This window comes from Podarcis cretensis, assembly GCF_951804945.1.
Source record: "Podarcis cretensis genome assembly, chromosome: Z".
NCBI lineage: Eukaryota > Metazoa > Chordata > Lepidosauria > Squamata > Lacertidae > Podarcis > Podarcis cretensis.
This window is the reverse complement of record NC_137184.1, coordinates 39,873,096-39,893,559: the sequence shown is the minus strand read 5'-3', so window position 1 is coordinate 39,893,559 and position 20,464 is coordinate 39,873,096. Positions and strand designations below refer to the sequence as shown.

The 20,464-nt window shown below is 41.8% G+C and overlaps 1 protein-coding gene across 3 annotated transcripts in view; it reads right to left on the bottom strand.

Annotated features, from left to right (window-relative positions):
• The window catches only part of CUL4B (cullin 4B), a 30,551-nt gene extending 12,750 nt beyond the window's left edge, over positions 1–17,801 (bottom strand). For 2 of the 3 annotated variants that reach the window (XM_079962695.1, XM_079962696.1), the window contains exons 1-9: positions 15,877–17,006; positions 12,215–12,330; positions 5,084–5,187; positions 4,396–4,465; positions 3,457–3,530; positions 1,668–1,830; positions 1,356–1,445; positions 1,026–1,108; positions 476–543 (exon numbers count right to left, since the gene is read on the bottom strand). In XM_079962695.1, the coding sequence (XP_079818821.1) occupies positions 476–543; positions 1,026–1,108; positions 1,356–1,445; positions 1,668–1,830; positions 3,457–3,530; positions 4,396–4,465; positions 5,084–5,187; positions 12,215–12,330; positions 15,877–16,516 (1,408 nt within the window). In that variant the 5' untranslated portion in view covers positions 16,517–17,006. Of the gene's footprint in view, positions 1–475; positions 544–1,025; positions 1,109–1,355; positions 1,446–1,667; positions 1,831–3,456; positions 3,531–4,395; positions 4,466–5,083; positions 5,188–12,214; positions 12,331–15,876; positions 17,007–17,299 lie in introns of those variants that run through there. The other variant, XM_079962697.1, reaches the window with a different exon arrangement.
• Between the last annotated feature and the right edge of the window lie 2,663 nt (positions 17,802–20,464).

Here is a 20,464-nt window from a genome sequence, read left to right as displayed (position 1 = left end):
GGAGGAAATTAGGAAAAATGGATGAGACTAACATGAAAAAAACTCAGGAGACACATAGGGTAGATATGGATGGTAGGGGCGGGAAGCAGGCAACACTTAAGAATGTCTTTATGGTTGAAAAGAGATTAAAAATACAATCTCTGAGACAAAGTTAGGGAAAAAACATTTTAGGTGCTTATGCTCACAATGTTAAGTAAATAAAACAGAAAATAACACTTGTGTAAGTATCTTTCCTTTTAATAATTTCAAATGGGGGGGGGGGTTGACAAAAAAAATTCCACACTGGGTACCACCTGGCCTTGCTTACGCCACTGCTTGCAAGTCACCATTTCGTATACTGTTCAGTGCTATTTCATGAACTGGGTGGGCAAGAGGGACTTTAGAATCTGAATGGGTCGTTTCTGTTTAGTATAGGGAACTGAAAGCCCTGAAGAAGCAGTAAGAAGAAAGATTTATATGAAGGAAGATAGGTTACCTTTCTGTAGAATGGCTGTTAAATGTTCACCTAGCAGCTGCTTTTCTACAGTAGCAATTAGTGGTTTCCTATAGGAAAAAGTGTTTAGAATTACATTCTTTTTGCTTACCAGTTAACCATTTTCAACCCAACTGGAACACCTAGATGCTTCAAACAATAACATTTCAATTACTTGTTAACAATGTGTTTATGGTCCAGATTGGTGGGGTGTGTGTGTGTGTGTATAAAAAACTGCTTCTGGTCTCTCCTGTCTTTTATATAAAGCAGATAAATCATATAGAGCAGAGGTAGCCAATGCAATGCCCTCTCGATGTTGATGAGCTACAACTCTCATCTTTGACAATTTATTCCCAGAACTTGTTTAAGTTTTTCATGGTTTTAATGGTGTCAACGCTTGTCTTTTCTTCTGGAAACTATGTAATTTCTGACAACTGATGTGAGTGTGGCCTTGCTAGAAATTAAACCACACTTTGGCAAAAAGAAATGCTGAAACCAGGAGGTCATTTTTAACATGTTTAACACACCAGGTTGAGGGAGTCCACACACTTACTGAGTGCTTTGATCCAAGTAGGTGATAATCCTGTCTGCTTCTTCTTCCAAGCGTTTGTTGACATGATGGAGGTACTCTGGAACCTGACAGATTGAATAAATTATGGAGAAAAGTTAAATAAGGTGAGAATGGTATATCCTTTATTGGGGGGAAAATGTCTGAGAAACAAATTGGAGGGGCATTATTATATATTGTCGTATTATTGCTGAAATACTTAATTGTAGCCCGTGTCAGCACAGCAAAGCAAGTCTTGGGAGCTACTGTTCTGCCCTCATTAACCAGGAGGTTAATGTCCCCATGGTGCCCATGAGCAATAAGATAATAAAATACCTCTCTTTCTTGCATAAGCCTCTGTCCTTCCGCTGCATATAGGCGATTTGTTTCTTCTAAGAATCTATGTTCAAAAGAATCCTGATAAATCTGTGGAAAACAGAAATGGGTCATTTGCTTAGGATGCTCTCACAGCTTACTCTGACATTATTCATTCATTCATTCAATTTATTTATTAATTAAATTTATACACCACCCGTCATCAGAAGATCACAGGACGGTTTACAACACAACACAACACAACACAACACAACACAACACAACACAACACAACACGTACAGGTTCAATGTGATGGGGCATCCCTTGCTTACCTGAAGATCTGAAAGCATGCTGAGAAGGCTGCGAAGAAGGCTCCTGTCAATAGCCTCGCCGCTCCTCTCTCGCTCAACCAACAGAAGGATGCCATCAATGGTCTTGTTTTGGACCTTCTGATCGCTAATTATATGAGTCCTAAACAATTCTAGCCCCATATCCCTAGAAACGAATAAATCATTATAAGGAAGCAGAGACCAACACAGAGAGGCAACTTTGTTCTACATTTATTTTGTCTAAGTGCTCAACTGCAGAAGTAATCTACAGGCCTGATCAGGTATTACTTTCTGAATACAGCACAAGAGAAAGTGAGTCCTTGGCTCTTTCATGCATATATGACCTAACCCAGCAAGCCAGATTCTCGTAAAGGGTTCAGAAACTAGTAGTTGACCAGGCCTTAAGTGATCTGTGTAAATGTCCATAGCAAGCTCTTACCTGTACATTTTTCCAAGGACCAAAAAATGTGTGTAAATGCATTTAAGAGGCATGTATTCATATGAATGGGCCCATTTTACCTGTACATTTTTCCAAGGACCAAAAAATGTGTGTAAATGCATTTAAGAGGCATGTATTCATATGAATTGGATATACCTACTCATATAACCTGAAATTTGGATAAATACATACATACTAGGAATTCTTCCAGAGTTAAGTTGAGAATAGGATTTAAAAGATTAAAAACAGGCAGTTGGCTGGGGGAGAAAACAAAAGGAGTGCTTCCAAAATTTAATAATAGTAGCAAGTTTAATACAAGCAATAAATAGGTTGGAAAAAAACTTACAGCTCCTTTCACGAAAGGAGTCCTTCTATAAACGGTATGATAAATTGAGGTCCAACCTAATGTGCACCACTTATAACACTGATACTGCACTGGGAACACAAGGCTCTAAACCAAACTCTGACACATTTTGTTCCTGTAAAAGTCACTGAGGAGATTTTAAATAAGTACACAGACAATGAGTAGAGCTCTGGAGGGCATAACCCAAAGGTCTGCATTTTGTTAAGCATGCTTAACTACACGGTTAAAAACAAAAACAAGCAGTCAATTGTTCCAGGCTAGCAGCATTCTACTTTTGCATCACCTGTTTTAAAATTTCAAGACTAAATTGCTATTTGCTTTTGCCACTGGCCCGTTTCATAGTAAAGCATAATTAATGGTTTACCATGAATGCGTCAACCTGGATTGTTTTGCTTCTCACTGTGAACATGCAGAGGAAACAAACCATGATAACACCTGCTTGGCATTATACCTGAACCAGGAATTGTTGTGCTCACGCAAACAGTGATTGAAAAACCAGGAACAAAAGAAACAATGCTAATTGTTCTTTATTTCTCCACAGTGCTGGTGGAGAGGCAAGACGCAGGCATAAATGGCTTGTGTACGGCTTATTGTAATGTTTGAACACGGTGCCAGAAGACACGAGACCCTTTTGCCAAGCTGGTTCTTGATGGCTCAATTGTTCCCAACATGTAGCACTGCTGCCATTCTTGGTATCCAAACAATATGCACAGTGACCTCATTCACCGTTCTGGAGCTAGTTGATACTTTCCAAATATGAAATTGGTTTAGCTTAACTTTAGCTTTAAACTGCCACACACACCCCTTGTGAAAATATGGGTGGTCAGGATAGCAAAGAAAACATATATACCAGGCATGCTACAAAGATTCTCTATTCACAGTCAGTTCACTGTGACTCTCAATCACAATGGAAGGGAAGAAAAACTGAATCTATATTTTTGACAAAGCATTTGGAAGTCTAAAATCAATACTTCTCTTTTCATTCTCACCAAATTGATGGCAGCATTGAATTTTGAAGAACGTATGTTCGATCCAGGAACAAAAAGATACTTCTAATCATTATCTGTAAGGGGGAGGGGGAAAAAAAATCAAGCCATAAACATTTTGACATAAAGCAAGATCATTCTTGTGCCCTGATCCTAAACATGATTACTTGGTTGGAAAGGCCACCAATTTTAACAGGCCTTGCTTCCAAATATGCTTTATTGACTGCAACTTTAGAAAGTCAAACATATGAACTGACCGACTCCTCCCTCTTGCTTTACCATGTTCCTTAAGATGAATGGTGCACATCCTCTTACTTGCCCCATTAATGTGCAGGTTTCCACAACCAGGACAGGGTAAGAGACACTGAAAAGCTGCTGCACTTCCTGTCACCTGGGGAAACTTCATTCCATCCAGAGACTGAAGTGAGGGCACATTTTAATCTAATTCTTCATATAATATTCTGATGAAATACTTCTTTAAGCAGGTTTTATGGCGCTGCCCTTTTAAAATTACTGAGACGCATTGCAAAAAGGGTTACCTTCCTAAGGGACTCCTAAAAATTAAGCAGCTTAATGTACCAGATTCGAAGTAACAGAAACTGTCGCCAAGAGTTGAGAACTGAATGCCTAGATGTCAGGACACAAAAGCAATACAACAAAAATAGGTCCTAAATATATAATTGCTTGCATCATTTCCTAATATTGGTATAAAACAAAAAGTTCTATTTGCCTAAATATCTGTGAGCAGAAAGCACTTCTCTTTCTGCACAGCTAATGATCTCCCCTGCCTCCACATCTATCTGTGACCCCTGGAAAGCTACTCAAGATAGTTCCTGTTCCAACTGGCAATGCAGTTTTCAGGAAGTTGCAGGTGTTCGTGGGGGGAAACCATCTGGGATCGAAGTTCACAAAAGTATTATTTGGAAGGAAAACAAGCCTTACCATTTGTCTGCAGTGGTCTTGCCAACATTTGTCTATTTTCTTGAGAAAAAGAACACTGTCCAATGAATCCATGATGAAGGAGTTAAGAAATTTAACACAACAACTGGGACAACACCAATGCCTGATGACATTGTTCTTCTGCGTCATCGCTGGAAAACTCAGTAGAAACAAAAGAAACTGCCAGCCCAATTTTAAAGCCTTTGTTTTAGGCTAGGATGTGATCATGAAAAAAATGTTTATTTAAAATCAGCTAAGGGCCAAGAGACCACCATTCTAATTTAATGGGCCACTATGTTAATCAAAGACTTGTGACGACACAATTCCATTGAACTCAATAGCTTTAAAATTATGAAAGAACTTACCTTACCTTTCAAGTTAGGTGTCCACATTTGATAATACCCATATTCAAAGCATTGTGATCTAGTAATATCATAAGCATATACACAGCCTCAGAGGATATGAGCACCAAATCTTTAGACCTACTTCCCAGTACTTATTGTTTCAAAAGACTCTATCCTAGACACTAAACTGATTTTTAAGACTCCAAGGATGTAAATATCCACCCTGAAGTTTGACAGGGAAGATGCTCAGAGGGAAACACAGAAGAACACAGATGTGTGTGTGTATCTGGATTTCAGGCATTATAAAAATGAAGTCCACAAACAGACTTACTACACAAAAAGGATATTCTCTGAACTGATGGATCTGTGCTTTGATATGGTCTTCACAAATCTGTCTTAACTGCTTGTACAAATTTGCAGAAATCTTATATGAGCAGAGATTTTCAACAGCCTAAAAAAAGGAAAAGGAGGACACGTGAAAAAAAGCTCCACCAACATTTGCAGGACTCCATCTACAATTCGTAACTTTTTCTATACATGCCAGCTCTCAGAAAAACACAAGTCAAAATGATTCTTCCCAGCGAGTTTTAAAAAAACATGCCTATCCGATGTGGGGGCATCACTAGACAATTAGAGATCAAAGTTAAGGGTGGTATTCAAAACTAGACCTACTTTGATTAGACCCAATTAAATGAATATGACTAACCCACAAGAGTGGCTTTTCAGGAGGTGCCAAGAACTACAATGGGCGTGGGAAATCCCCAGTATGTGAATGGACGTCTGCTCACAGGTCTCAAGTCATTTGCAGTCTTTGGATACTTTCTGCATATACACTACTCACTTAAAATGGGACCCCAAAGATCTGGCTCTCAATTTTGCTGTTAGTTCACAGAACAAAAATACATGCCAGAATGCACTGCAGTTGCATTCACGCTCCCCTGGGCTGAGTGCCTTTCAGCTGACTGAGCTCATTTAATATAACTACAGTAACATCGTGAAGAAGAAAATGGAAGAAAACAATGGAATATCAGACTAGCAAATGAGCAACATTTTAGACAAAGAACTCTGACACTTAAAGGACATGCAGCCCAAACAGGACCCAGTGATGAAGACTTCATAGCCTTAATTTTGCTTAGCAAAGATTCACAATTATAGTTCAAACATAAAATTATTTGTACGCTACTCTAAAACCAACGCTGCAATTTTAAGAACATTTACTAGTAAGTAAACTGCATTTTGAGGGACGCGGGTGGCACTATGGGTTAAACCACAGAGCCTAGGACTTGCCGATCAGAAGGTCAGCAGTTCGAATCTCCGTGACGGGGTGAGCTCCCGTTGCTGGGTCCCTGCTCCTGCCAACCTAGCAGTTCGAAAGCACATCAAAGTGCAAGTAGATAAATAGGTACCGCTCTGGCGGGAAGGTAAACGGCGTTTCTGTGCCCTGCTCTGGTTCGCCAGAAGCGGTTTAGTCATGCTGGCCACATGACCTGGAAGCTGTATGCCGGCTCCCTCGGCCAGTAAAGCGAGATGAGCACCGCAACCCCAGAGTCAGTCACGACTGGACCTAATGATCAGGGGTCCCTTTACCTTTACTTAAACTGCATTTTCCGCAACGGAATTTACTTCAAAGTAAATATGGTTATGCTTCCATGCAACAAATATCTGCTGGGTGTTACTATTGAAGCCTGCTTGAATTTACTGTTTTACTGGCTGTTGAAACCACAAGGAATATATTTGTTGTGTTTTATTTTAGGTGCTGTATTTTAAAATTATTCAAATGTCATTTCAGTTGTTTGCTGGTATATGGAGACAGTACTCATCAAATAAGAACACAAAGCACTTATGAACACTTCAACTACACCATGTAAATACTACAAGAAGCCTTGAAACACACTGAAACATGAACATGTGACCCTCCAGATGATGGACTCCATCCACATCAGCATGGCCAATGGTCAGGGATTATGGATCAGATAATCCCTTTGTTAGCCTTAAAGGCTAGCAAATTTATTGTGGCATAATCTTTTGTGGACCAGAAATATTATACCATAATACATTTGCAAGCCTTCAAGAGTCTACAAGATTCTTTTGTTTTGCTGCAACAGTAATATAGCTACCTCTGTGAACATTGTCTATAAATGCTAAGTACCCTTATCAACTAAAACAAAGTCTATGTACATGTTAGTTGTATTTGCTCATATTAATTCTAACCTCTTGCCCTCCCCATGTTAAAGCATAGTGATTGTTGGGACTTCAGGACAGAAATCTTTCTTTTGTTTATGTCACTTGTTCCCTTCTTCTGCAAAAGCACCAGGTCTACTGATGAAGAAGTTTAAATAAATTATTATGGACTAAATTAAGACAAATCTTGGAAAAGGAGATCCAAATTTATTCACTAATCTGAAATTTAGCACATTTGAGAGAAGGGGACTGGTATGAATAAGTTCACCTCAAAGCTCTCCTAAGAGGGTTTGAAGAAGTGGGAGACTCAAATAATCTAGTGTTGCTTTACAAGGATTTTTGCCAGCAGGGGAAGTAGTGCACTAAGGAGTATATTGCTGATCAAAACAATACTCGTAAGAATCTTTTTGAGGAATGTGGGAGAAAAATATCTTGTTGCTGTGGCATACATAATCGTGCATTAAAATGCACATTTGGAACTGGCTACATTTACCGGGCAGCTGCTCTTTAGCAAAACAGTTTTATCAAGTATTCACATCACCAGCAACTTATATAACTATTTTTAACACATGTTAAAAATAGATGCAAATGAATAGTGTCAATAGGAAATACAGTTACTTTGCTGTAAAAATATCTGGTGCTAGCTGAGAGATCACTTTGAACACATACTAGAGAGGGGTCCCCTAAGGCCTTAACCTTAGGAGGCTGACAGATTTCCACAGAACATACATATAAAAATATACTAGGATATCTTACCCTAAGATGTCACAAGTACTGGTTGAAAACATGCAGGTTTATCCCCAAATAACCCTTAAATGAGCTTTTAACTATCTTCCACAAGGCTCGTCTATGGAATGTGTTAGAAAAAGCGCTTATCTAGTCCAAGCCCCTGTTCAGTGAAGGATCTACAATACAAGATGAAACTCCTGCATCTCTAACAGATGACCACGCAATTCTTGCCTTAAAAACTCCAGCAAAAGGAGACCTGCTACCTCCGGAGGTAGTCAATTACTCTGCTAAATAACCATTATTTCCTAATGTACAGCTAAGAAGCGGAGCTCATTACACAGGCTCTGCTGTGACACACTGACTAGACCCATCAAGCCTCCTCTCCCTCAACTGTCTTCTGGGGGAAGCCATTCCACCAGACTGCCTCAATGGGAGAGTAAGCAGGGTCAGTCCATTGGCTCTGCTGGAAGCCCAGCATCAGGCACCATCTGCCTCTGAACTGTGCCGACAGGTATATAGGAAAAACAGTCTAGAAATTGGTGCCAGAGTTTTTATTTTTATTTTCCTCTTCCATCCTTTTCCCCTTGTGTGTTGTAGGGTTTGTTTGGTTGTTTTCTCAGATTGTAAACCTGTAGGTAAAGAGTGTCTTGTTTTGATTTTATGTAAGTCATTTTAGAGGCCTTTCTGGCTAAAGAGCAGGGTACAAATGCTACAAATAAATAATAAAGCAGAATGCCAACTGAATGCTTTGATAATTAATTCTCAGTAATTGCTGTGTGGCAGAAAGCACAATGCATTAACATTATCAATAACGTAGCAAGACACCCTTCTCAAAGTAAGAGGTAAGAGAAACATGGAGATAAGCCACAAGACAATTTGCGTGGTATGCCTACAACTCAATTTCTAGTTACTATTTCTTTTAAGGGACTCCCAAGGAGAAAAGATGTTGAAGGTTCTCCCACCAGCCCCAAAGCTTGGAATATATGTTAATCAACCTAGTACAGTATTCTACCTATGTGAATTCAAGAGCTGACACAGTTTTCGTAGGCCACGTAGTCCCATTCCCTGCTTGAGGCAGAAAATCCAGAGGAACATAGGAAGCAGTCTTGTATATAGTGAGATCACTGGCCCATCCAGCACAGTAGCATCTACACTGACTGGCAGCATTCTCTCCCAACCCTGTCGGAAGATGCTGGCCTGCCCAGCCAGTGCCTGCAGGGTTTCAACAATGGAAAGCCTATCTTGTAATTGGTTCTATGGTTGAATTTATCCAACCATTAAGATGTTTCTCCGAAAGTTCAACCAAAATCTACCTTCTTGTAACTTAAGCCAATTAAATCTAGTTTTGTCTTCTGAGGCAAGAGAGATTCCCACAAGCCAATTAGAACAACAGCTCTTAGAAGCAAGGGCTGCCTGCTCGAGGCCATTCCAACTCCAACTATGCAACTGTAAAATTTGGACTTTACTCCATTTGAAAGTTATGTCAGGAGACGTATGCGTATCAGATTTGTATCACAAGTAATAGGACTTATTCGTATGTTACTGTGTTAGCATTTTCTGTATTTTGCACTATACATTGTTTTACATTTTCTGGCTTTTATTGCTTTTATCTGCTGTATCTAATCTTGTAACTCACTTTGAGAACTTTGTGGGTAAAAAACTAATTAAAAAAAATTAATAATAATAACTGAGTGTTGTTTTTATATTTTAAATGTTAGGAACTTTTGTCCTAAACAGCCATGCAACAAGAAGCACTCTAACAAAATCCTTCCCACCCCCATTTTAAAATAAAGGTAAAGGTACCCCTGCCCGTACGGGCCAGTCTTGACAGACTCTGGGGTTGTGCGCCCATCTCACTTAAGAGGCCAGGGGCCAGCGCTGTCCGGAGACACTTCTGGGTCACGTGGCCAGCGTGACATCGCTGCTCTGGCCAGAGCCAGAGCCAGAGCCGCACACGGAAACGCCGTTTACCTTCCCGCTGGTAAGCGGTCCCTATTTATCTACTTGCACCCGGAGGTGCTTTCAAACTGCTAGGTTGGCAGGCGCTGGGACCGAGCAGCGGGAGCGCACCCCCGCCGCAAGCCCTAGGCGCTGAGGCTTTAACCCACAGCGCCACCTGCGTCCCCTCCATTTTAAAATAGCAACATCAAATAGCCAATGTTTCAGTCATTATTTTTGTTCAGTCTTTTGATTATACTATCCTATGGAATAATGTTCACTTCTTAATAGTGATAATAGTGATAATTTAAGAAATAATTCAACACCCCCCCTTGGATAAAAAGTACACTTAACAAGTGATATCCAAATAGTAGTTTCAAAGATTCAAAATCCTACACAGTTATTAACCTGAATAGCTACAGAATACTCTACATTAAGAAGACCTTTGAAAGACAGGTATTGAACAAACTGAATACAAACTGCATGCAGATTAAGAATCTTTCCTTTGACATTCACAAAACCCAAAGTAAAGGTTATGTTTCCAAAAATCAGTGAAGATGCAAAGTAATTCCATAGAAGCGCACACAATCAGATTATAAAGTCTTAAGCAAAGGCTTAGTGGGTCTGTGAAATACTGTGGTTCTACAAAAAACTCAACAGTTAACTGGCAAAACTAAAGTGAGAGAGAAAAAACATGCATTCAAAATAATATAGGAACAGATAGGGAAGAAGGGATGGTAAGTGATAAAGAAGATGAGGTAATCCTGTAAAATATACACGAAAATGATACAAATGCTTAACTCTGCATATACCGTATTTTTCACTCTATAGGACACACTTTTTCCCCTCCAAAAATTAAGGGAAAATGTGTGTGCGTCCTATGGAGCGAATGCAGGCTCCTTGGCTTCAGCGATAGCAACGCGAAGCCTCCAAAGTACAGAGGGAGCGCTCCCTCCGCGCTCCAGAGGCTTCGGGTTCCTTATGCTGAAGCCGGGAGAGCAAGACTCCGCCTGAAGCCTCCGGAGCGCAGCAGGTTCCTTTTGCTGAAGCCAGGAGAGCAAGACTCTCCTGGCTTCAGCAGAGAGGGAGAGCTGCGCAGCGCCCCTTCAGCGAAGCGGGAGGAGAAATGGAAGGAGCTGCGTTTCTCCTGCCGCTTCGCTGAAGGGGCGCTGAGCAGAGAGGGGGGGGGTTTCTTGTTCTCCCCATCTAAAACAAGGTGTGTCCTATAGAGCGAAAATTATGGTAAATGCTGCTTCTTTAAGGTAAGGGAATCTGTTACTTTTAAGGCAACAAAGAAAAGAATATACCAAGCATTTGTAGTAAAAGGGACTACTGAAGTTATGTCTTTTGATATCTTAAGTGTGCTTCCTATAAAAACAAGCAAAATCCCACGTGTTTGAAACATTTCATCATTGCTTCCTGCTTCTCTAGGAGTAGGTAAATACAAAATAAAAAAGTCAGTAAGCAAATTAAGTTCCCCATTTTTAGCGATACTGTAACTTGGATCTACTTATGACAACTTGCCTTTCTAGCTTTTTCAGATTACTTTAACTTTACTCATTTGAAGAGTAAACTAATGGTAGTACACTAATTTACATTCCCACTAGCATTAAAAGTATTTTGAGTGCTGCAGAGAGGTGGATGACCTCATATTTCTGCAAGTACCAACAATTCCTCTTAATGTTTTATGACATTTTTTATGTTCTATTATATGTGCCGAACACCATTTTGATACAGTGGTACCTCGGGTTACATATGCTTCAGGTTACAGACTCCGCTAACCCAGAAATATTACCTCAGGTTAAGAACTTTGCCTCAGGATGAGAACAGAAATCGTGCTCCGGCAGCGCGGCAGCAGGAGGTCCCATAAGCTAAAGTGGTGCTTCAGGTTAAGAACAGTTCCAGGTTAAGAACGGACCTCCGGAATGAATTAAGTACTTAACCCGAGGTACCACTGTACTTTAAACAAGTGTGCAATATATAATATATACATATATTACTAATAAATAATATCAAAAAACTGGGGAAGTTCTACTTCAATTTCATGTTAAAAGAGCCTCCCTGCCTCCAATGTTTCAGCCTCACAATAGGTCTGTGTCAGCACACTAGGAACAAGAAACAAACTGAGATGGAAGTTGTCGTCCCAGCAATAAGCAGAACCTTTGTTTCCCTGTGAAGCTTATCATCCTATCTATCCTGAGAATCTTTGGTCATGCCAGCATAGTACTCCTGAAGATGTACTTCAAACTGTAGTTTGTCCCTCTCTGAAGTGCAGGACACCTAAAATTGTGACCAGTCTTCACTGTTTTGTTGAAGAGCCACTACAAATTCTAGAGTGCCTGAACCATAGTGAATGTACCAGAAAAAAGCAATTCAGATGAACATCTGAATATTTTACTGTGTTGGTGGAAAAAGTATATCTGGCTTGATGAATTTGTGAAGGAGCTCTCGTTAGTTTTCTGAAGTACCATCAGTCCAACCTGGTCTTCACTGAGTGATTATGGGTCCTTATCCACACTTCAAACCCAGATAGTTTGAGGCCCTAGAAAGTGGGCTAAAAACCTCAGGGATGTTTACAGTCTAGTACGGCTTTACCTATGTTATTGAATGCTACAAGTTTTGTCACTTACCTGATAGAGCTCTTCTAAGTTGTACTTAATTGAAGTACTGTTCTGAATAGCTTCTACAGCTTCCTTCAGTTTTTGCCAGGTTTCATCTGTGTAATTTTCAGGCAGTTTAGGTTTATCTGCAAGATATTAAAAATTAGTGTCCTTTACATCAAATATATAATTTAAGAACATAAGAACAGCCTTTCTGGAGCAGACCAAAGGCCATTTAGTGAGCTTTCAATAGTGACCCACAAGATTTACTTCTTTGTCAAAACTCATAATCAAGGAAGCATTTGTACTTATGCTTACATACAAATAATCCCTCTAGGAGATGCTCAACGTACCAGTTTCTGCCCCATCAGTAGCCAGGTCACAATAGTCACTTGCAAGTAAACAAATGAAAACTAGACATTGTCTCTGAACAATACAGATCTCTGCTAAACTGACCCATCAGAATGGTGAAATGGTTGAATTTGGGATGAGTCAAATGGATTGCGGGATGCGGGTGGCGCTGTGGGTTAAACCACAGAGCCTAGGACTTGTCGATCAGAAGGTCGGCGGTTTGAATCCCTGCGATGGGGTGAGCTCCTGTTGTTCGGTCCCTGCTCCTAGCAGTTTGAAAGCACATCAAAGTGCAAGCAGATAAATAGGTACCCACTCCAGCGTTTCCATGCTCTGCTCTGGTTCGCCAGAATCGGCTTAGTCATGCTGGCCACATGACCCAGAAGCTGTATGCCAGCTCCCTCGGCCAATAAAGTGAGATGAGCACCGCAACCCCAGAGTCGGCCACGACTGGACCTAATGGTCAGGGGTCCCTTTACCTTTACCAAATGGATTGCAGATCATGGGGACTTTGCTACTGAACTTGACAGTTCTATTAAGCAATAGTTGACCAGTACAAAACTAGATTGCCTTGGATTGCCTATCCCTGCTCCCGTAATTCAGAACTAAAAAGCATTTATGTTTTAAAAAATCAGCTGCTGTAATGTATTGTGTGCAAAGCTTTCTTGATTATTTTTCAGAATCTTCAGTATACAGACAATGCCTGTCTCATGAAACGGAAATATCACAAAGAGCACATTACACAAGTATTCCAATATGCAAGTCTTCAAGGCAGGATTCAAGGTACTGGCTTTTATCTTACCACGTTCTAAATACTATATCCTACTTACGAAGTAGATAAGATTCATTCCTCATGTGCTGCCAGTTTCATGGATCAATTTTAAAATGCCCCCTTAAGCATATCATTTGTATGGAGTTTGAAAACCAAGCCATACAAATGTTCTTATTGACTTAGCATCATTTCAACATAATGTAAGATCAAACTGATTAGTAGCCAGAGCTACTAATAAGCAGCTCTTGAGGAACTGTGCATATTCCTCATGTGGTGTGGCTTGAACATCAGATTTGCAGTACAGTTTATATGCTAGCAGATGATGTTCCCTTTCTAGATCTACCATTTCAGCTGAAGATGTATCCTATCCTCATCCACAGACATTTCTACACTCTTCAATTGTGGCAAGAATAGTATATATACAGCAAGGAAAGGAAAAGAAATACAGATTCTTCACAATACATACATGCTTGGTACCATTTATTTGTCAGTGAGGCATTTGCCCAAAAGAAGCATAAAAAGAGTCAAATGGACGCTCAGTGAGAACTGGACTTGTATATATACACGAGTCAGGAAATGGAAATGCAAGATTCATATTTACCAGTCAGAAGCAAAGAAATGAGTGGAAAGTGTCTGGGAAAGGCAAACACAGTTTAACAAAAGACAGCTTGACCTGCATGTTAAGGGTAGACAAACAGGAATGTGTGTATGGTGGTGAGGCCAAAATTATAAAAATATTTTTTATAATTACAAAAATAAGGACCATCTGTATTGTTTTTCTTTTGTAGAGTGATGGAAGGTACTTAGAAGTAAGAAACAGCCAATATACTCTATCATTTCCTGAAGTAAGATACTTCCTTTAAAAAAGCAAGTTAATTAACTTGATTAGAAAGCAGAAATGTTTTGAGACAGATATTTAAAAACAAAATATATTTTTTCAGAGACATAATGAAGCTCTTCAAAGTCAGAGATTAATACATCAAAGCCTGCTTTATCATTCTTGGTATGTGTATATCCATAAACTCCCATCCCTTACGCATACAGATATCAAAATTCACTAGAGAATGTTATATCCACCATTCACCCTAAGGTGGGTTGCAGCAGTTGCAACATAATATTAGAAACAGTTTTAAAAAAACTAACAACAACAGAATTAAGGTTGGTACATCAGGTCCCCCATGGCTTTTTTGTCTTTTTACTGCAACAAATTAACATTACTACCCCATTTGAAGTTACAGTACCTAGCTTTGAGACTTTTGGTTAGGAATGGGCAATCTTCCCACTGCTCAGATCTACTATTTTTATTAGACTCTCAAGATTTGCCAACCAGCGACAAGTGCAAAAGAGGTGCAGTTAGAATTAAAGAGCAGGGTGCCTCTAAGCACATTATGAGCATAGGAATTTCTTTTCAGAACCAGAACCAAACAGAACTCATTCTATCCAAGGAGTGCTACAACCCTAATTTAACACCCACATTACATGCTGCTTTAAAAACCTGAGTGTCCAGGCAAAATTCTTTGGCTTCCTCTCATTTTCCATCTAGCCTCCTCCATGTAATAAATATATGTATGCGGATTACAAGAATAATTTTAAGCTTTTTACTTGGGACTCAACCAAACATTAGAGGGAATATTCTCAAACTATGGAGACACACATGCCTCGAGAAAATACAAAATTCCAGAAATGATAGGATCCTCTCATTTCCTTCCCTACCATCCAAGATGAATGTCTCTGGCAAACAACTGTACAGGATTCACATTCTATTTGTGGAAATGATTGTATCCCTACAATTTTATCCTAAACTGACTGAGAAATAAGGAAAGGATGAAATAGCTGCTACCTCATTCTAATGAAAACTCCCAGTGTATGATTTTAGGAGGTCAAGGATGCTCTGCCCTGTTCTGTACCAGCACTGCATACTAGTACTTCAGAGCAAGGATCCTCACATGCAGCTGCAGGAAATAGCATACAACTTTGTTTAAAAATCTCTAAACACATGATTATGGAAAAGAGCTGTAATTTCACAAACATGTTTAAGAAACAGAAGCATATGCATCAATCTAAGTTTTTCAAAGCAGCAACTTAAAAATAGTCTGTCTTCAATATTATATCTTTTTGTCATACTTTTAAAAGCTTCACATTCCAGTTAATTCGAGAACTGCAGCAAGAAAGGGGAAACCGGAGCATGGATGTATAGTGAAGAGCTGGGGATATGTTGAGGGGGACTGGTTTCATTTTTAGAGCCTTTGGAGAAGGAATGAAAAATTCCTGTCCCTCCCCTCTGCAACCACCAATTACAGGGAGAGTTAACTCCACAAAACATATCTTTTTCAAACCAGCTATATGAATGAACACCTGACGCTTTTTTTGTTTGGCAAAAAAGAAAGCACTACACTTGGGGATAAAATTGTAATGGATCCCTGGTAAGTGGTCTGGTTTCCTCTAACAAGGGATTCCGTGGCAGAGTGGTGAATATGATCCCACACACCAAAGATTTCTGCAAAGTGCGTGCCACCCCTCTTTATGTAGATACACATTTCAGAGATAAGGAATGAAATAACCATGTTACCTTTAAAGTTCTTGATCACTAACTTCTTGGCTGACCCAGGTTTACTGTTGGCAAAACTGGAGACAGTGGAAGAGGCAGCTTTGGTCAGGCCATTTGCGTGGTGTCCCACAGCTGAGGAAATTAAGAGGCTTTTGTTTTTGAACTGCTGCTGCTGGTGCTGCTGAGAAGAGGCAGCAGGTGACAAGGAGGAAGAGGAGGAGGAAGACTCTTCAGCCATCTTCGCATCAAGTCCAAAATAATCCAAGGAGTCCTCAAAGCGCAACTTCTTCTGCAGGTAATGGTTGGAAGAGGCGACTCCTGATGAGGAGGAACAGGAGGCAGAGGTGGCAGGGGTGGTGGTGGTGGTGATGGTCGTGGTAGTAGTAGTAGCAATAGAGGATGTGGAAGAGTTATTTCTGGGAAGAACGGAGGAGCAGGAGGTGATGGATTCAACCTCTTCTCTATCAGTGCTGCTGCTATTACTATTTAGCTTTCTTTTCTTGGAAGAAGACGAGGCGCCACCGCCGCCACCACTGCTGCTGCTGCTACTACTACCATCAGTGGCAGGTCTGACCTCCTGAGCTGCTGCTGCTGAGGGGCTGGGGGAAGTGAAACCTGTGGGAAACATGAACACCACAGAGGTGAGCAGGCTGAAGGGCATCAAATCCTTCTGGTGGGACAGGTAGGAAGAGCAAGTCGCGGAAGATCTCTGCCTCGTCTGTCCAGGCAGAACAAGTGCCTCCTTGCCAGCCGGTTCGCTTCTCTTCTCTTCCCACTCAGGAGGAAAGGAAGCCCTTGCCGGCCTTCCCTTCACCCCTTCTCGCTCGGATCGATCTCTCAGAAAAGGCGTCTGGCTCCCCGAGAGGGGAAGGGCAGCTCCGCCTGGCCACCCTGCCCCGGACTCCCGCGAACCTCTCTCAGCGACCCTGCCTCTGCCCGTCCCCTCACTTTCTCAGCTCCCGGAGGCGGCCAGGGTCCCCTCCACTCTCTGCCTCGCTCCTTTCCCCGAGATCACCTCTCTCCCGAGGAGGGGCGGAGAGGGGAGCCGGGCTCCCTTTCCCGCTCCCTCTCGCTTCCCCGCCACCTCCTTCGCGGCCGGGAGAGGGGGAAACGAACAAGGGAGGCCGCCGCGCCGCTTATTATTGTCAATACTATAGGCACAAGAGGCAGGGAGCCCAAAACATGGCGGTACATCCGGCCGCTCGGCATGCTGGGAGACCAACCCCGCCCGGAAGCTCCGAAAGAGGCGGCTGAGGGGGCTCTTCGGCAAGGGGAACTCGCGCTCCGTGTGTGCGGAGCCCGCGGTGGGGGGGGGGACACACTCCCGAACACCCTGCCCTATTTCTCTCACTCACCCGCTCGCCCCCGACCAGGCCCCGCGCCCCAACGTCGTCCCCCCCCCCGGCCACCTGGCACCCGCTTTTCCTCCTGCCCTCTGACCTACCGGAAGTGCTCATGTTGCCGGGCGGCTGCTGCTGCTGCTGCTGCTGTTGGTGCTGGTGGTGCTGCTGGCGGCGGCGGCGGCGGCGACGCTGACGGCGCTGGGGGCGCGAGTCCTTCTCGTGCCCAGGCGGGGTGGTTGGGGAGTCCCGCGCTCCAGGCTCTGGTGATGTTTCTTCGCGGGAAGAGGCGGGGTTGCCGCCTCCGGAGTGCTGCATCTCCCCGGCGAAGTGTGTCGGCTGGTCTCCCGAACCACGCCGCTTGCCCTGGTCCTGGTTCTTGCTGCTTGCAGCAACTCTTCGTCCTCCTGGTCTTTGGTCCTTCCTTTGCCTCGCCTTCCCAGCGCCCCAAACCCTCTTGCTTCCTTGGCTTCGGAGTTGCCTCGCGCACACGCGAGCGGAGGAGCTGGAGCTCCTTGAGAAACAACCTCTCCGTCTCACCGCTCTCTCCTCTCTGCCTTTTTGCAGGGGAAAGGGTGAGGAGGCGCGTGTCCCACCCCCTTTATTTCCTGGACAGAAATTGGTTGAGGGGATGGTCCCGGTTCCCGCCACGCCTCCATGCTTTCTTTTTTTTTATTGCAGTTCAGGAGCGACGTGAAGTGCGCCTCCACTTTTCACCTACATTTTAAAAAACATAATAATAAAATAATAAATGCACATAGCATCATCCTGAGCAGGACGAGTGGGAAGTTGGACTTGGTAGATAGTTTCGTCCTCCTTGCTGGCTTGCGTTTTTTTATAATTATCAGCCTGAAGTACAGATCGTATTTGCATTAGGGGAGGGGAGGGGTGAGATGGAAGCATCCAAGATGCTAATCAAAGGGTTAATACAAGGGCAGTAGAACTCTGTGATGTCATACATCTGAGGCAAGTTATGTCAGTGGATACAGTTATGACAGTTATGAACAGCCTTTTGTGTGAAAGCAGCTGAAGTGTTGCACTGCTGTTTGCCTCAGAGTTTTAACCTGCAAGTGCACTAAGTAAAACTTATTTGTTATTTAAACTTTAAACAGGGAGTGTCTTCTGTAGTTTTTATAGGAGTAAAAATAGAACTAATTAAAGAGTCAAACAACCGGGCTCTTTTCCACATAATTCTGTAGAGTCTTAATTCCCACAGTGGGGACATTTAGGTAAAATATATTTAATGTTATGTTTAGTTTGTGGAGCAAGGAATCATTTCACAGTGGATCATACCTGTGCATTGTTACAAGAATTTAAGGTCTCAAATATGTAAATTAAATGTACAAGGCAAACATGTACATAAATATATAAACCACATGTCCAAAACAGTACAGGAAGACAGTCCTGAAACCATTTTGACTCTCCCAAACTGACCAAATGTTTCTCTGCAAGGAGGGAGGAAATGAAAAAAAAAAAAAACCTCATTGTCTCTGTGCTCACAAATCCAGCCTTAAGGGCACATTTAAGGTGTGAATAGGGTGAGCCTGTGACCTGGCTCAGGAATTAAGTATTTATCATGACAAAAGAATGGCCAGGCTGCCCGTGTGATCCAATCAGTGACCATTGACGGTTTTTTGCCAGACAGGATTTTCCTGGAAACCACCTCTTTCTGTGATTTATGTATGATGTATTGGGGTGGTGGTCTTGGGCTACACCCCTTCTGTGATGTATGTATGATGTTTCTGGGGGTGGTCTTGAGTTTGAGGGTGGGCAATTTCAAAAGTCTATACAGTGGTACCTCGGGTTACATACGCTTCAGGTTACAGACTCTGCAAACCCAGAAATAGTACCTTGGGTTAAGAACTTTGCTCAGGATAAGAACAGAAATCGTGCAACGGCGGCAGCGGGAGGCCACATTAGCTAAAGTGGTACCTCAGGTTAAGAACAGTTTCAGGTTAATAACGGACCTCCAGAATGAATTAAGTTCTTAACCCAAGGTACCACTGTATAAGGGCTGGCACACATTTGTTCTGGGTTCCTCCTCTTTCCTGCTTTGCTTCTCAATATTCTCTGATTTGCTTCTGTTATTTTCTCCTACCGATAGGGAACCCACTTTTTCCATGAGGGAAAAAGGGCAGATTTTGTTTACAACAGCATATATGCTGACAAATAAAGTTAATGAGGAATTTTTAAAAAGGAAGCATGATTATCATTTCACTCTTGTTTACTACAGAAGGCAACTAGATGACTCTTGGAGTCAACCAATCCTACAATTCTATGATTCCACTAGGGCAGGAAAGCTGGCTGTTTGTTGCTGTAGAGCACAATGAACTCACAGTATGCTACATTGTATATTAATAACAGCATTCTACAATGTGGACCTTCACACACCAGAATGGCACTGCTCCCAGACAAACACACATGTGAGGTATTAGTAAGCTTAGAAAAAACATAGAGTTTACACAAGTATAAAAGAAATATCCTGAAGGAGCACTCCAGAATAGTAAAATGAGGTTAGAGCATGCTCTGTGGTGGTGAAATATTGATTGACTTGGGAGTGTGAGGAGGAAATATAAGAGTATATTGGAAAAAGTTATGATTGTCTGAATGGAACTCTGAATCAAAGGCATTCTGCTCTGCAGTGTTTTGCCATATATCTCACTTTGGGACTTGGAAATCATGTCATTTGCTCTCTTCATGAGTACATTGGAAGCTGTATTAAACTGAGTTAAATCATTGGCCCCTTGAGCTGATAGCAGTTGTAGTTCAACAACATCAGGAGGAACAAAGGTTCCATGCTCTGGATGACGTTTGGACTACAACTCCCATCAGTCCCAACCAGCATGTTCAGTGATCAGGAATTATGGAAGTTGTAGTTCGCCAGCACCCATGGTCTACCCTGAGTGGTAGCAGCTCTCTAGGCTTTCCTAATATGACTTATCTAAAGATGCCAGGGATTTAACACGGGACCTTCCAAGCTGTATGTGACCTCAGAGACACAGCATGGCTATCCTAAATATACATGCAACTCAATAGTAGCCAGACTTTTAGCACTTCTGTTTGAAGAAGACTTCTTGCAATTCAGAAGTTTGTCAACTTTGTCTTATAAATATATAACATTTCAGAATGTGGCGCTTGTAGACACATGTTAAAATCATGTGAAATGGAGTCCAGCAAAATCTCCAGGAGAAGGAGGGTAGGGCAGGAAAGTTGTCTTTTTTTCCACAAGTATAGAATATGGGAACTCTACTGTCCTAGTTTTGGTTTGT